The following is a 16,442-nucleotide window of genomic DNA, read 5'->3' as shown; positions in this document are numbered from 1 at the left end:
ATTTTTACAACCTCCCTGTTGGGGACGGGGTAGCTGAAGCAGGTAGTGATGGCACTATCCCCATTTTACAGATGAGGAGACCAAGACACCATCCAGATAGGAAGCCACAGAGTCAGGGCTGGATCCAGCATCTTCTGAAGAACCTTGGGGACAGGTGAAAGGTTGCTTGGCCCAAACTTTCAGGCATGCACTCAAAAGCATAGGTGTGAATGATTTGGAAGCAGCTGGACACCTGCGGGTGGTTTGAGAGCCAGTGATTCTCGCACTGGTTGCACGCTGGCATCAGCTGGGGAACTCTTAAGAAATGCTGGTGCCTGGCACCTTCCCCAGAGATGCCGATCCAATCAGCCTGGTGCCTCTGGGCACCTGGACTATTAAAGTGATGCCCCCACCCTCCCACTCCCTGATCCCAGGACACTAAGGCACAGCCACAGTTAAAAACCACACCAGGCTCTTGGTCAAGAGTGCAGCAGGGATATGGGAGGTGGTGCAGTACCCCCAAGATGGACACGTGCCGGCAGAGGTCAGAGCCTGTGTGGCAGTCAGGGACAGAGCTCAAGGGGGGCCCGGGCAATGGAGATCTATGGCGTTTATGAAAGGATTTCTTCCTCCTTCTTGAGAGGAATAACTTTGAATTTAAAGCCATCTTAGGCATTTTTAAAACAAATTCAAATGTCTTTCTAAACTGGCATCACCATTAGAATTCCAAGATAAATCCATTCCACAGAGAAAAGGGCAGTACTACTTACCAAGCACCTATGATGTGTAAGGCACTGAGTTCCTATCACCCTCTATGTCCTCCCGGCCACCGAAGGAGGTATGATTATCCCCCTTTGACTGAGAAGGGGGCTGAGGCGCAGGTGGGCAAGGAAATGGCCAAGGTCACACAGCATCGGATCCGCACCCAGGGCTGCTGTCCTCCAGATCCATGCTCCAGAGCACTGGTTCTCAACTAGGAGCGATTCTGTCCCCCAGGGGACACGTGGCAGTGTCTGGAGACATTTTTGGTTGTCACAGCTAGGGGGAGAAGGGTGCTACCAGCAACTGGGCCTCTGGGCAGAGGTCAGAGATGCTGCGAAACGTCCTACAATGCACAGGACAGGCCTTCACAAGTTACCCAGCCCAGAATGTCAGTATTGCTGAGGCTGAGAAAACTAGTGGTTCCCAGTCTGGGCTGCACATGAAACCCATCTGGGAAGCTTTAAAAATTCAGATGTTCATGTTGCACACTGACCAATTACATCAGGCTGGGAGGGGTGGGTCCCCAGTGTCACTTGTTTTTTAAAGCTTGCCAGGTGGTTCCAATGTGCAGCCAACACTGCTCTAAGTTACTTATCCTAGTGGTCTCTGTTCCACTTGTGGGACCCTGGGGCAGGAGTACCAAAGTTGTCCGGGTTGTACAATAAACAGTAATGCTGTGAGGTCCTCACCACCTCCCAGAACCAAAGGCCAAGGCTCTGGTTCAGCGGGTCCCTCCACAGAGGCAGACTGACTGATGACTCACCCATGGGGGTTATCGGTGGGCCAGTAGGGTGGGAGGTATTTGCTGATCGTCCCCCTGCCTCTGGGTGGGGAGGGAGGGCCACAGCCAGGAATCTCCCCAGGTGGCTGTGAAAGCGTCCCGAAGACTATGGACCAAAGAGCGAGGCTGCCACCTAATGGAGACATCAGATATAATGGCTCACTGGTTGAGGGCCTGCTGGATACCAGGTGATGTTTTACTGGATTCTCACAACAGCCCTGTGAGAGAGGTGGAGACAAGGGCCCCCAGACACAAAAAGATGAAGCCACGATGAAGCCACGTGCGCAAGGCCCCAGTAGGGCAGGGTTTGAGCCTGGATTAGCACCTGTCTGGCCCACAAGAGAGCCCCGGGCTTCCCTCTACATTCTCACGCTGGTCCCAGAGGAAGAGGACCCCTGGACTGGGCCGCCTGATTCCCTTCTGATGTCTGAACTTCCCCTTGACTTCCAGGCAGGGCCTGGAAAGAAAGAGACCCTCCGTCGCAGCACAGCCCGGAAATTAACAAGCTGCCATCTCCAATTGCAAGTCCAAAGCCAAAACGGGAAACAACTTCCTCTGGTCTCCACCACAAAGCTCCCAGCCCCGGGAGAGCGGGTTATCAACATGGGTGCATGCACTCAGGCAAGAAGGCAAGAGACCCCGGCACACTCAAGCGTGTGGATGTGTGTGCCCCCCCAGCACACACACACCTCGGACGGTCCAAGGCAGCCCCCGTCTTGCCTCTCCTTTTCTCATCGCGAGGACAGTCCTGGGTGCTGAGCCACTCTGGGCACTTCAGACGAGGCCGAGGGATCTTGGGGGTCTTGAAGAGGTTGCTCTCTCTTCCCTTCCACCGGGAAACCCTTCCTCTGGCTGCAAATGGAGTGAAGAAGAATTCCTGCACAGACAGAAGGGCAAGGATGGAGAAGCGGAGGGACCATGTGCCAGGCACTCCCTCACTTCGTCCTCAAGAGGATGCAGGTATTTTCCTCATTTGGCACATAAAGCAACAGAGACACACAAAGACTGAGAAACTTGTTTAGGATGAACCAGCTGTACATGTGTGATTAAAGGGAGAGAAGTAAGGGGAGTGGAGACTCACCTGCAGCCACGGAGACATTTAAGGATTCGAGTCCAGGAGGCAGCTGCCGGCCGGGCCGGATGTTAAGCAGAAGCTGGCAGGAGGCCTGCACCTCCCGGGACAGACCAGAGCCCTCGTTCCCTGCAGGGTACGGGGGCCAGAGGGTTAGGGAGGCCCCAGCTGTTCACACAGGCACTCAGAAAATGCATGTCTGAGCACAGAAAAGCAGGGGCATCTACCTACCCAGCACTAGAAGAGTAGGCCGGTCCCAGAGGAATTCCAAGCAATTAGTGATGGGGATCTCAGAAGACAGGGAGACCTCAGGCCCTGGGCAGCCCACCGTGCCAGCCACGAGCCAGCCCTGCCGGGCTTTGGCCTGAAACAGGGAAGAAGAAATCATGCTCTAGCTCACCAAACCTTCATCAGAGCCCCGGTCTTGCCCATATATTCATTCCCTCGTTGAGCCACCAGATTCAGTCAATAGTTATTAAGCACCTAGAATGGGCAGGTTCTGTTCTAGGCACTCGCATAAGGCAATGAACAAAACAGGCCCAAATCCCAGCCTCGTAGAAGGGTGGTCAGGGAAGGCCTCACCGAAGTGACATTTGAATGCAGACCTGAAGGAGGTGAGGGAGCACCATGTACACATCTGGGGGAGGAATATTCTAGAAAGAGATCAGTAAGTGCAAAGGCCCAGAGGCGGGTGCTTACCTGGCATGCATGAGGAAGAGCAGAACAAGGTGGCCAGTGGACAGGGAGCCACTGAGACAGGAGAGGAAACAAAGGGCCACGTGAGGTAGGACCTCAAAAGCCACTGGAAGGCCTTTGGCTTTTACTCTGAGAGATGCAAAGGCTTTGAAAGGTTTTTGAGCAGAGAACTAGTAACATGGTCTGACTTATGTCTCTACAGAATCACTCTGCCTGTGTTGAGAGCCACTATAGCAGAAACAAGCAGACCACTTAGGTTTCTGCAGTGATACAGGCTAGAGATGATGGTGGCTTGGACCAGAGTGGTAACAGTGGAGATGGTGAGAAATGGTGAGAATGTGGAAATAACATCAAGGTAAAAACAAAAGGATATATGACAACAGGTGGGACATGGTGAGTGAGAGTAGCAAGAATCAAGGAGGGTGCCAAGGTTTTGGGGCCTAAACAACTGAAGGCATGGAGGAGTTGCCATCAATTGAGCTGGGCAAGTCTGCAAAAGGAACAGGAACAACATTTGGAGATCTTGTTTGAAATGATCATAAGACAGAAAAAAAGAGCTGTTGAGCAGGCAACTACATATGTAAATCTGAGGTTCAGGAGCAAGATCCAGGAGGATACAAGTTTGGGAGGCATTCGAATATAGATGGCATTTAAAGCCATCAGACTGGATGCGACCAACAAGAAATGAATATATACAGAAAAGAGATCCAAGGACTGTGACTTGGGAGCCCTGGGAGAGGATGGTCAGGGAAGCTGCTAAATACAGGGCAGTACTGCCCCCTTGTGTCCAGCAAGGGAAGCACAGCTGAAGAAAAATGTGTATGGACCAGGAGAGGGGTTTTATTAATACTTAGGTTTGCCCCTTTCTTCTTAGATATCGAAGTGGTTTTTTTGGTGGTGGTGGTGGTTTTGAGGGTTTCTTTTGTTGCTTTGTTTCTTCGCTTGTGGGAGGGACGAGGGGAAAGGCATGGACTAGTCCCTGTTCAGGTTGCCTTTCAAGCCGCGCCCCTCCTGGAGGAACCAGGAGCCACCTGTTCCTCACAGCTGAGCATTTACTGAATACCTGCTTACTGGGCAGTGAGGCACTGCGTAAACCCGCAGGAGGAGCAAAGATGTACGCCTCGGAAGGGAGTGCGGTAGAAGTCCTTAACATCAGATTCAGCTCCGTGCGTGTGTGTTTTCCTTTTTTTTGGCCGCGCCGCGGGGCATGTGGGATCTTAGTCCCCGACCGCGGATGGAACCCGCGCCCCCTGAATTTGAAGCGCGGAGTCTTAACCACTGGACTGCCAGGGGAGTCCCACCATGTGTGGTTTTTAAAACTCCGGATCCTTCTCTTCCTAAAGGGATTTAGAAGGATGTAGGAAGCGATACCAACACGCCCCCTTCTCTCCCTTTCGTCCATCAGCTGCTAGCTGGCGGCCCTTGGAGAGACTTAACTTGGCTCATTTCTTCTCCTTTACTGACACCCCGCCCCCCCTCCTTCTCCGCGCCATTACCTGTAAAAAACCGGCCAGGTCATCAGTGGAGAACACGTCCATCACCTCCATAGCCCCGGCGCTGGCCTTGCTGACTACAGGACTGAGCGAGCAGCTGCAAGGTTTCCCCATGCCACCGTATGAGGCTGGGTAATCTCAAGCCCGGTGCCGTGCCCTCCCGCCAGCCCCCAAGAGTTAGGGGTGAGAATTTTGGCACTGGGGAGGCCTGGCTGAGGGACCACCCAAGGGTCAAGGTGCTTAGGAATTCGGCTGCGCCTCCAAATTGGGGCACACGGGGAATAAGGGGGGGGGGGCCATGCCTGTTTCTCCGGCTGGTGATGACTTTATCCACTCCGAGAAAGTGAGCGGAGCGCAGCACGGCCCCAAGATTCCGGGGATCCTGTAGCCCCTCGAGGACGAGCCACAGCTGCTGGGGGTCGTCTCCTGGCCGAGCCTCCCCGGCCTCCCCGGCCTCAGCCCAGGGCCGGGGCCGCAGCGGGCTCACTTCCATGCAGACGCCTTGGTGGACCTGGTAGCGGCACAGGACGTCCAGCTTCCGCCGTCTAGGCCGCAGAACCGGGATGTCCCGCGCCTCAGCCGCGCGCAGCAGCTCGGCCCGCTCCCCCTGCAGCCTGGACCTACCGGCCTGGAGCAGGAGCCGGGCCACGCGGCGGCGGGCGGCCCGCAGAGCCAGGAGACACGGGGACAGGCCAAACAGAACCTCCAGCCCCCCGGCCGGCCGCGGAGTCGGCGCCAGGTCATCCAGGAGCAGGCGGCTTAGCTCCTCCCCGCCGGGCCGCTCCCCACGCCCCGCCGCTTGGGAGAAAGGACGCGTGAGGAGGCGACCGCAGCAATGCCAGGTCGCGCCCCCGACGGCCGAGAGCCGTGCCATGGTCGATGCCCCAGCTGCGTCCTCAGGAGTGGTCAACCCCGCCGGGGCCCGCTCCCAGGCCCCGAAAGCGGGTGAAGGGGACCCGAAGGCTGCTCCCGGCCCACCCACTCAGATACAGGAAAGGCCAGCATTCCCAGTAGGGTGCTGGCCAGAACCCGGCCGCGGAACCTAGACAGGCCCCTCCTGGCCCCCACGTGAACCACTCCGCTTCCGCGTTCGGACGGCCCCGCCCCCGGCCTGGAGCCGCACGGCGCATGCCCACAGCGCCCCCTGCAGGGCCGGCTGAGCGACGACCTCCACCGCCCAGTCACCGGCCCGAGGGGTGCTCGCCGCTGAGCTGACCCTACCGTGGGCTGCGTCCTGCACCCTTCAAGGTCCCAGGAGGCTGGAGGACCTCATTCACCCTAGTACCAGCAGAGGACACTTTAAGGGGATGTGTTGGCTTCCCTATTCAACCTGGTTAGTCGTGGTGACTCCCTCCCCACATCCCGTCCTCCACCAGGCGCTGGTGACTTTCCTCAGAAGATTCTCCTACATCCAGCCCCTACTCTACACCTCCATTGCCTGTCAAGCCATCGGCACCAGTCAGCAGGACCCCACCAATAACTTCCTGTGCCATGGCGCTGATTCTCTAAGTGACAGCTCTGTGCCTGACCGGCACCTGCTGACAAACCAACCGGTGCCCTTGGCCCACAGGTAATGGCCAGACTCCTTGCTCAGCACTCAGACCCCCGGGGGATCCAGGCAAGGAGCTACCTTTTCAGCCCCACCTCACTCCTGCACTAAGTTCTGTGCTGTTCCCACAATACTGCGTGCTCTTCCGGGCCTCCCCGCCTTGCAAGCCCTGTTGTCTTCTTTTCTGGCAGGCAAACTCCTACCCGTTTTCAAGACCCAGCCCAAAGGTAATCCACACTCCAGGAGCGATGCCCCCAATCCACCCACCTTCCCACTCTCCTGGAAGAAACTCCGAGACACAACCACTCCTGATCACAGGAAGGGGGAAGACCTGAAAGACACTTCTGAAGCCAAGGTAGGTTGTCGCAGTTTTTCTTTTTTAATGATCACAGTGAAACCCACGTGGGAGGCAGGCCCTGGTACTCTGCTGCCAGAGAGTGGAGTGAGGACCCCTCCGGGGGCTGAGAAGCCACAGTGGGGCTGGAGAACTGGGACGGGGAATAGATGGGGTGGGGGTGGGATGCAGGGAAAGGAGGAAGCCCAGAGCCCCGAAAGCCACTCAGATGGAAGGTGAGGGCTTTCCTCTGCCGCCCATCCTGAAGGGACGGGGGTGGGGTGCAAGAAGATAGGGGAAAGCCCCACTTTTGGCCACAGCCCCTTTCCCAGGTCCAAGGGAAGAGACCAAGGACAGCAAACAAAGGCCAAGGAGCCCAAGACGGAGACCAAGAATGAATCAGCAGGGAAAACAATCAGGGACACCACCTCCTCTCCCCTGCCCATTTTTCAAATTCGGTGGAAACAATTTGACAAGATTATATGAAACCTCAAACAAGTTTTCTAGCCCCTGCTTGGGGTGGGGAAAGGAAGTGGAATCCAAGGGTCCAGAAATCAACACCCCAAATCCAGAGGCAGGTGCCAAGCCTTGAGGGGCAGGGAGGGAAGGAGGAGCTCCCCACAGGAAACTAGGTCACCTGCTCCGTGGGCCTCATCTGGATGTCTCCGATCTGCGGAAGGCACAAGGCTTGAGGCAGCCAGGACACCCTCCCCACCCCCTTAAAGCCTCCCTGCTCTTCTCCTCTGGGGACGGTTGGGCTCCTCCAGGGGATGGACATCCAAGGCCAGACTCACCTGGACGTGTGGCGGGGTGCTGAGGACATAGATGACAGCCTTGGCCACATCCTCAGGTTTGAGACACTGAGAGCACCAGGGGCAAGGGGTGAGATGAGGGCAGGATGGATCCAAGTCCCCTCCCACCACTGAGGTCCTCTCCAGCACCCCCATTCCCACCCCTACCCTGCAGAAGGGGCGACAGGCTGGCTAGAAGGGCAAAGTCTAAAGGCCAGGGTTCCCTCTGCCTTCATTTAGGAAGTGAATGGCTTCACTGGGCCCCACCTCCATGTGTTCATAGGTGGCAGCTGCCTTCTCAGGGTCCTTGTCATGGAGTTTGAAGGCGAATTGTGTCTCCACCACTCCTGGAGAGATGCACTGGGCCAACAGAGACAGCCTGCTCAGGAGCTGAGCCCCAGTCAGAGGCCAGGCCTTGGGGAGGTTGCAGAGAAAGGATGGAAGCCAAAGGGCCCCAGCTTCACAGTGATGGCTGCCCGATGTCCAGCAGCCACCTCCTCCCTCCAAAGCTGCCACTGGGGATTATCCAAATGATTGCTACCAGCTACAGAGCCAGTACTATAAGCCAGTCAGTTTTACAAAGTGGTGTCCCTTAAAACCTCATAACCTGAGAGGTATTATCATCTCCATTTTACAGATGAGAAGACTGAGGCTTGGAGAGGTTGAGCGAGTCACCCAAGGTCATATAGCCTTCAAGGGAAGAGCCCAGAGTCCCACTTTCCAGCCGTGGTTTCCCACAATCCCTTGCTTTCCCTCAGTCTCACCCCACCACGTTCCCTTCAGGTCACCCACCTCCCACCTCAAAGTCCGAGAAATGCGGGAACTCAGGTACTGAGCAGGGCCATGCAAGTAGCAGCAGAGCCCAGTAGATGTGGGCCCAGTACAGACTCGGGAGCTCTAAGCAGCACAGCCAGGACATGGGCCCCCGGGCCGCGAGTGTGTGGGGTGAGCAGGCCTGTGCCTCTCAACCCCCACCAGGGCCAGGCCACCCCTCACCGTGGCTCGGATGTGGGTCTGGGCCTCCCGAAGCTCTTGCCTCAGCCCCTCTGTCAGCGCAGTGACGGCGTACTTGGTAGCACTGTAGAAATGGGCCACAGACTGGGATGGCACTTGGTGGCCAGACATGCTGGGTGGAGGGAGGGAAGGGGAAAGGAGAGAGTGAAGCAGTGCCCCCTGCTGCACCAGCCAACCCCACCCCCTGGACGCCTTCTAAACGGGACCTCCAGAGGCCATCGTCACGGCCACTGGCCCAGCTTCTGTAATTCAAGCAGCTCCCGTGAGCCCCACTCTTCCTAGGAGTCCCCCCTACGCCGACCCCAGCATTCACTCTCCAGTCCACGCAGTTTGTCAAAACTCTCGATTTCATCTGTGTGTTCGCTGATGTGGTTCTATTGGGAGATCTGTGGCACAGAGGCCACGTCTCCGGGGACTCCCCAGTGACAGAGACTGTGCAGTCTTTGTGCCACGAGGTGAGGTTCATGCTGCGGCCTGAGGAATGGAGAACCTCAGTGCCAGGAGAGCCCCCAGGCTTCAGCTGCAACGGGGCTGAGCTACCCCTTTCAGCCAACTAGGGGCTGGCATTTGACACATACTATTCTTCCCCTCACCACAGTCGTGCCATTTGGTTATTAACTGGGTATTAAATCCCTGTCTTACCACCCAGGAAACTGAGGTCCAAAGAGGTCAAATGAGCCACAGCCGACCACCCAGCTGGGAGGGTGCGTGGTGATCTGAACTCCGGCCCTCGGCCACCGGCCTCACCTGTTGATGTTAATGATGTGCCCGTCATCCACCTTCCGCTCCCTCATGGACTGGTAGGCTTCCCGTGTGCAGATGCTGAGGGCCAGCACGTTCACCTGCAGGCCAGAGGGGCAGTGGGGTGTCTCCAGCTTGGGCCCATCTGAGCAGGTGATGGAGCCACAGAGCACCCTGGGGTGGGGTGGGGGGGCGGGTGGCATCCAAAACAGAGTCCAGATCCTACCAGAGACCCATGAAGGGGACAGGTCACCTGGCTTTAGGTTTCTCCCCCTCAAGCCTCCAGCCCCAGCTGACAGCAGAGGAAGCACCTCTCCCTGGACGATGCCCCCCAAACGCACCCACAACCCAGGAACCCTCCCTGTCTTGGCCGTCTCCTGTGCAAACAGCAGGACCTCTACCTTAGGGAATCATCTCCTTTCTTCTCCAAATGCCCTACTCTTCTCTGGGACAGAGTCACTGGCTCGCCTCTCTCCTAAACAGCCTAAAATCCTTCCAAAAAAGACTTTAAAAATCTCTCCTCAGGGGCTTCCCTGGTGGCGCAGTGGTTCAGAGTCCGCCTGCTGATGCAGGGGACACGGGTTCGTGCCCCGGTCTGGGAAGATCCCACATGCCGCGGAGCGGCTGGGCCCGTGAGCCATGGTCGCTGAGCCTGCGCATCCGGAGCCTGTGCTCCGCGACGGGAGAGGCCACAACAGTGAGAGGCCCGCGTAACGCAAAAAAAAAAAAAAAAAAAAAAAAAAAATCTCTCCTCAGGACAGATCTTAGCCTCTCCCCACCTTACCCACTGCTCTCTGTGCCTTTCCTGTCCCTCCCTTGAGACTACAGTGGACAGGAGAAGGCCTGATCCTCCTTCATCCTGCGCCTTCCTTTAACCTCTCTTCCATCTGTAAGACTAGGCACAGAGACTCTTCAGAGGGTGGGGTAACTTTTCACAGGATGGCAAGGGACGTCCCAAGGGCATGGGGGCTTCCTGCCTTCCTTGGCACCCTCCCACTCCTGCTCCTCTGGCAGAGGTGACCCCAGATCCCCGCCCTTCCTGGAACAGAGGCCTGAAGAAGTGTCGCTGCTCTAAAGCTCCTGCCCAGCCCCACCCCTTTAGCCTCACCCACGAGGACAAGCAGCGATAAAGCTTTCAGCAGGTCTTCGCTCTCTCCTCTGGGGAAGAGAGGAGACCAGCCAGGAGATTAGATGTTTCTCTTTATCAGGTGTCAGAGCCAGGCATCAGGACAAATAACTCTCGGTGTAAACCTGCCCCAGCATTCACGGCAGGACATAAGAGGTTTCCAGCCCTGCTTCTGGTCCTCTTAACAATGTGGGTTTCTGAGGCAGAGAACTGAGCTCCTGTGGACGGATGGATGGAGTAAGAGAAACAGATCCCCTTGGGCCAGGGGAGTGGATTCTCCTAGGTATAGGGGCCAGGGGTTCCCTGTGTGTCTAATGATGTGGTTCTATTGGGAGATGCCTCATAAGACGATCCTAAGAGAACTATATAGTGTTCAAGCTGAAAGGGGTCTTAGGGATTTAACATATGTGCCTCAATTTACAGATGGGTAAGCTGAGGCCCAGGTTTAAAGACTCCCTTACGGCAGGTGACGACCACAACCCGGATCTCCCAGAAGGCTCTCTGAGGGCAAAGGCAGTGCTTCATTTCCCGTTTATTGTTTCAAGCTTCATTGCATATTTCTGGGCCCAAGCACCTGTTAGGCGCTAAATCTATTGTGAGCACATGTGAAAAGGATTGTGAGGGGAAAGAAGCATCCCATTTACACAATGCTTTCAACTTCTCAGAATATTTTCATACCCCAATATTGCCTCACAATACAGTCTAGAAGTTGAAAACCCATGTCCTGAAGGCTGTGTTTGGTCCACACATGGTTTTGAAACATTTTAAAATTCACTTCCAATATGTATTGGAAGGTTTCATATATTCAAAAAATATCTGTGGAGTGTTTGCAGGCTGAGGCTATGACAGAGAGTAAAACAGACAAAACTCCTTGCCCTCCTGGAGCTGAGGTTTTGGTGAATGGGAGGGGTGAGGTTCCACATGAAAATCTAGGTCCTCTCTGCTCTCAGAGAGGTCACAGGATCTGCCCGTACTGCTCAGACTTTAGCGCAGCCACCCCCAGACATCCATGTATTTCCCATATGACCCGCCTCCCTCCTTTACGTACCTACCCAGCCCCAGGGGACAGTGGAGTTTGTGACCCCAGATATGGATGGTCTAGGTGTGTTTCATCCCAATTAAATGTGACAAGACTGAAGCTCAGACAGCGTAACTACCTGCCTGAAGCCACATAGTTACTGGCGGGGCTGATCATCTTCTTTATCTCCTGTCTCTCGGTCCCTTTTCTTCCCGTAAGACTATGGTCCCAAGCACTCAGCACAGTGCTGACACTTGGGGACGTTCAGACAGCCGTTCTCTCTCCTATCCATATCTCTTCCAATAGAAGGAAATCAGCCTAGACTTGAAGAACTGCCCCCAGGGGCTCAAAGGAAAGAAGAATGAAAAAGATATGGCCATTCATCCACTCTCTCTCCTTCCAGGGAGGAGAAGCAGGGGAGAGTGCCCCAGGTAGGAAACTGAAGGCCCCTCTCAGTAGATGTCTATCCCCAGCAGCACCCTGGCTCCTGGCTCTCCGCTCTTCTCCCAGCCTCTCCCCCATCCCTGTCACCCCCAGCCACAGGCCTGCAGCCCTTACATTGAACATGTCCTTCCAACCGCTGGTGCTGCCTGAGAGCAGGGTGTCAGGCCGGGCCAAGCCGGCGTTGTTGATACAGATGTCCACACCGCTGTGCTGAGAGCGGACCGCCGAGAACATGGAGAGGATGTCCTCCTCATTTGACAGGTCACATCTGTAGGGCATCAAAGTCCCGGGGTAGCCTGCACTCTTACATTCGGCAGCCAGCTCCTATGAAACCCAACAGGGGTCTAACTGAGGTGAGCCGCTCACTCCACGCCTCCCCACCCAGAGATAACCTCCCACCGGTGTCACTGCTCACAGAACCCTCGCCTTTGGCAGCCACCTTGCAGCCACAGAGATGTTGGGACTGCCTATCCCCAAAGCGTGTCCTCTTTGGTCAAAGTCCCGGGGTTGGGGGGTGGGTGGTAAGAGCCGGGAGGGAGGGGGAGGCTGAGATCATCCATGGAGGAACCTGAGGGATAAACTCGAGTCTTCAGGTCTAAGAGGGGAGAAGGGCTGGGGCTGTGAGCGTGTCAGAGAAGGGGCCCAGGGACCCTGGGAATGGAGTGATATCTCTTTTCTGACTCTCTCCCCAAAGGAACACACCTCCGCTGTAGGGGAGATGCAAGCCTCCCCCACCCCCCTGCTGCTTCTGCCGGTGCCACGAGTCACTGAGCTGGTTACACCAGGGCCTCGATTCTCTTCTCTCCCATCACTGCATCCAGTCCCTCCCGGCAGGGCTTATATCTAAACTATCGCCCTCCCTCCACAAACTGCAGCCAGTTGGCTCAGGGTCCTCACACGTACTTTTCAGCTGAGCCCAACTGCCAGTCGCCCCTCACTCCGCCTATAGAAAGGGTCAGAAAGTCAGGACGGATTCTTTCTCTCTGACCCACAGTGCACCACCCTCCACCCCAAAGTTTCTCTGGGTACTGTGAGCCAAGCCAGGTGGCAGGTGACATTGGGTGCCCCTGTGCATCGCCAGGGTCCACAAGACACTGAGGATCCCTGAGAGAGAAAGATCTGAGAAAGACGGGCCATTGAGAGATGGCTATGAGGGAAGCTGCCATTCAGAATCAGGGAGAAAACAAGCTACGTGGTAGCCTTGGAGGCCAGTGACCGACCGGGCACCTGAGCCTCATGAAGGTGACTACGTACATGTGTGGGAGGGAGAGGGTTGGCGGGTGCAGGGTGCCCTAGAGGAAGGCCGGCTTGGCCAGCTGCCTGGGAACACCTTCCTTCCCCCAGACCAAGCGGAGAGTAAAGGGCCGGGTCAGGTGACCTAGGAAATTCTTTTCTGCTTTAACTTTCCAAGAGTTTAAGAGATACAGTCCTCAGGGACCCAGAAGTCCCCTTTCACCTACTCACGACCACCTCAGGAAATAGGGCTTCTCGTTGTAGGAGGCCAGAACTCAAATTTTGTTTTCGTATCGATGAATGAGTGAATCAACCAATCCATAAAAGCAGACTGTGGACAAAGAAGCCTGGAATTCTCCCCTCCCCTGGCATGCAACTTCTCCCTTCCTCCTCCAGACTCAAAGCCCTGCAGCAAAGCCAGAATGGAGGGGCTCCCTGTCACCGCCTTCTGTGCCCTACCTGTCTTCATCTACCCTCGTGACCAGCCTGGGGATCTCCTTTGGGCTCAGGGACCCCTTTCCTGGCTGGTTTGGGGTCCGGAGGTGGTAGGAAGAGAAGGCAAGAGTGGCTTTAGAATTAGGGAATCAAGTGGTCTAATCCCTGGTCTGATCCTCTAGGCTCCAAAGTGCAGGCTGGGCCCTGAGCGCCTCAGGATAGGAGAAAGGGAGGGGGAGAGTGGGGCAACAGTATAGCCAGATGACCTTGGGACTATCTAGGAGGCTATAAAGTGCACCTTTGGTCAGCGGCAGGGCGCGGGGGCGGGGGGGGGACACCGTCCTCCTTCCGGTACACCTTCCCGCTGTGCCCCCACCCAAGGCCTCCTCACCCTCTCCCAGCCCAGGGACTTTGAGCAAGAGTGGAGATAAAGCTAAGCACTAGCCCAATCCCTGAGAGGGGTCTTGCCAGGGGCAAATCCAAAGTGATCCTATGACGGAAATTTCTTGTATTCTTCCTCCCTGCTCACAACTCTTGGGGCTCCCAACCCACGTTAAGAGAAAAACCAGGAGGTTCAGTTCCAAAATGCTTTGTCCCCCAGGGCTCACATGTTCAGTGTCCTATTTCACCTAGTCAGTCCCACCTGGGACAGTGAGATTGAAGAAACGTCTACCTATATATCCCATTCGTCCCTTATGTCCATCGGTAGGAGCTAACCCTCACATTTCGGGGGAAGATGGAGCTGAGCCTCGTCAGAAAAGTTCCACTCCCACCCCAACCCCATTCGCAGTCCTGGGTGAAAATGATCATGATCAAAACCTCACTGCTTGGCTTTGTGGGCTAGGTCTGGGGACCAGAGGAAGCAATCCAGTAGCCAGCTTAGCCACTGAGGCAGGAAACTTTCTTTCCTTCTCCCTGGCTTAGCCCCTGATCTCTGGCTTCTCCCTTCCTCAGCCAACCCGGGCATGCAGGTCGGGGAGAAGGAGAAAGATGCCAGTGAGTCAGAGAGTTGGTATACTGGGGTAGAGGCCGTCAGGAGAAAAGGGTCCTTAAAAGACTGGACTTTGAAAAGCGAAGGTGGAGTCCTGCCCTGAGGGGTCCAAAAGCAGCCTCCCCTCCACCTAGGCATCCGTTTCTCTTGCCCCTGAGCCTGCTGCAAGTGACCCTGGGGTGGCGGGCAAGTGAGGGCAGCGTGACAGCTTGGCTCCGACCACTCCCCATCCCCCACCTGGACCCTAGCCCGGCAGAAACGACGTCACCCAGAGCGACCCGTTCCCCAGCAGGGCATTACCTCGATGTTGCCCACGGTGCGGGCACAACCCACCACCTTCAGTCCCTGCTGGACCAGGGCTCGGGCCACGGCCGCGCCGACGCCCCCCGAAGCTCCCGTCACCAGTGCCAGCCGGTCACGCCACCGCTCCATGCCGGCCCTGGCCAGGGTCCCGAGCCGCCCGCACACCTCGCTTGGGGAGACCAGCACTTGGATCGCAGAGCTCCGCCCCGGGTCGTAGGGGCCCGGCCCCTCTCTTGTCACCACCGCGGCAACCGCCGCCGACCAGCCCCAGTCAGAGCTGCGCCTGGACCTGCCTCCACTCTGGCCTGCCTCCGCTCCCGGCTCCACCCTCCGCTGCTCCGCAAATGGCCACATCCCGCTGGAGAACCAACAGCGGCCTGGCCACCCCGCCCCCTGCGCCTGCAGCGAGGGCACGGCCCCGCCCCCTCCTGCCCCGCCCAGTCCGCGCCGGGAGGAAACGGCTCCTCGTGGGACAGGGCCGGAGGGTGCTGGGAGTTCGCGGTCCTGCTTTCCTGGTGAGCTCTTACCCCTCCGGGGAGGAAAACGAAGTTTGGCGGGGGCTTGCACCAGGCCCGAGAACGCACGTACTCCTGCTTCCTGCTCGGTCTGCCTTCCCTGTTCCTGACCCCTAAGGCCAGGAAGAGAAATTAAGGGCACTTAAGGTGACTCCAACGCCTTCCTAAACCAGCCCGTGGCTGATGGGAAGGATTCAGCTCAGAAAGGGCTCTGAGTGTCTCAGCTATCAACGCTGGGTGACCTTGGGAGGGGCTTTCAACCCTACCTGATCCCTTGGCCTTACTCACCAAGGAGAACTGATGGTTAAAAATGCAAAGACCCCCAAGTACACGTGTACTGGGGGGGGGGGGGGTTGTGTCCCCTAATGGCCTACAGTCTACAACTTTCCTTAAGCCCTCCCACTCCCATTGGAGCAAATGTTATCACGGTGTATGTAAGGGATTAAAGCAATAGCTAACGTTTATTGAGCGCGTACTGTGTGACAGGCACTTTTATAAGCACTTTAAATATATTAATATGGGGCTTCCCTGGTGGCGCAGTGGTTGAGAGTCCGCCTGCCTGCCGATGCAGGGGACACGGGTTCGTGCCCCGGTCCGGGAAGATCCCACATGCCGCGGAGCGGCTGGACCCGTGAGCCATGGCCGCTGGGCCTGCGTGTCCGGAGCCTGTGCTCCGCAACGGGAGAGGCCACAACAGTGAGAGGCCCGCGTACCGCAAAAAATAAATTAAAAAATAAATAAATAAATATATTAATATGCCCAAGAGCCATATGAGATAGTACCTATTAACACTTTCGTTTTATAGACTATACTGAGACAGATGTGAAGCCTGGCTTGGATGGCAAGCAGTCCAGTATTAGGCCAGGGGATGTGCTCCTAAACTGCCTGCACTCCATTCTCCTTCGTCTCTTCTTAGGTTGTTGGTTCTGTCCAAAGTAGAACTCACTTTTCTGACCACTAAGGATATTCCATCAAAGCATGAAAACTGCCTCACTTCTGCATTCTTTATATAGCATCCTTCCAAAGAGAAAACATCTCTCTGCATAACTACTGGAATCCTGCTACTGCAAGCAACGGAATAAGCAGTGCATGTGGCTGGCTTATTCATTCAACAAGCACTCCTGTGTTTGGCCCCAGGGGCAAAGATGAAAACAAAATAAAACCA

At 56.2% G+C, this 16,442-nt stretch overlaps 2 protein-coding genes across 3 annotated transcripts; both read right to left on the bottom strand.

Moving 5' to 3' along the window:
* Positions 1–1,688: 1,688 nt before the first annotated feature.
* MRM1 (mitochondrial rRNA methyltransferase 1) lies at positions 1,689–5,860 on the bottom strand. The gene is given in 6 exon segments (XM_081218431.1): positions 1,689–2,253; positions 2,257–2,399; positions 2,604–2,723; positions 2,826–2,958; positions 4,787–4,880; positions 5,086–5,860. Coding segments are annotated over 6 exon segments (1,176 nt in total). The 5' UTR covers positions 5,658–5,860; the 3' UTR covers positions 1,689–2,139.
* An 828-nt stretch (positions 5,861–6,688) lies between these two features.
* DHRS11 (dehydrogenase/reductase 11) lies at positions 6,689–15,018 on the bottom strand. 2 transcript variants are annotated; one of them, XM_081219578.1, is made up of 7 exons: positions 14,760–15,018; positions 11,915–12,124; positions 9,219–9,313; positions 8,454–8,583; positions 7,725–7,817; positions 7,461–7,526; positions 6,689–7,336 (listed from the first exon to the last, which is right to left on the bottom strand). In XM_081219578.1, the coding sequence occupies exons 1-7, from the start codon at positions 14,889–14,891 to the stop codon at positions 7,295–7,297; spliced, it is 768 nt and encodes a 255-aa protein (XP_081075704.1). In that variant the 5' UTR covers positions 14,892–15,018; the 3' UTR covers positions 6,689–7,294. The 2 variants fall into 2 exon arrangements, with proteins under 2 accessions (XP_081075704.1, XP_081075703.1); XM_081219577.1 differs by having other exon boundaries at positions 6,689–7,526; positions 14,760–14,987.
* Between the last annotated feature and the right edge of the window lie 1,424 nt (positions 15,019–16,442).

The sequence above is a fragment of the Mesoplodon bidens genome (assembly GCF_964165515.1).
Source record: "Mesoplodon bidens genome assembly, chromosome: 19".
Lineage (NCBI taxonomy): Eukaryota > Metazoa > Chordata > Mammalia > Artiodactyla > Ziphiidae > Mesoplodon > Mesoplodon bidens.
This window is presented reverse-complemented; position numbering and strand designations above follow the sequence as displayed.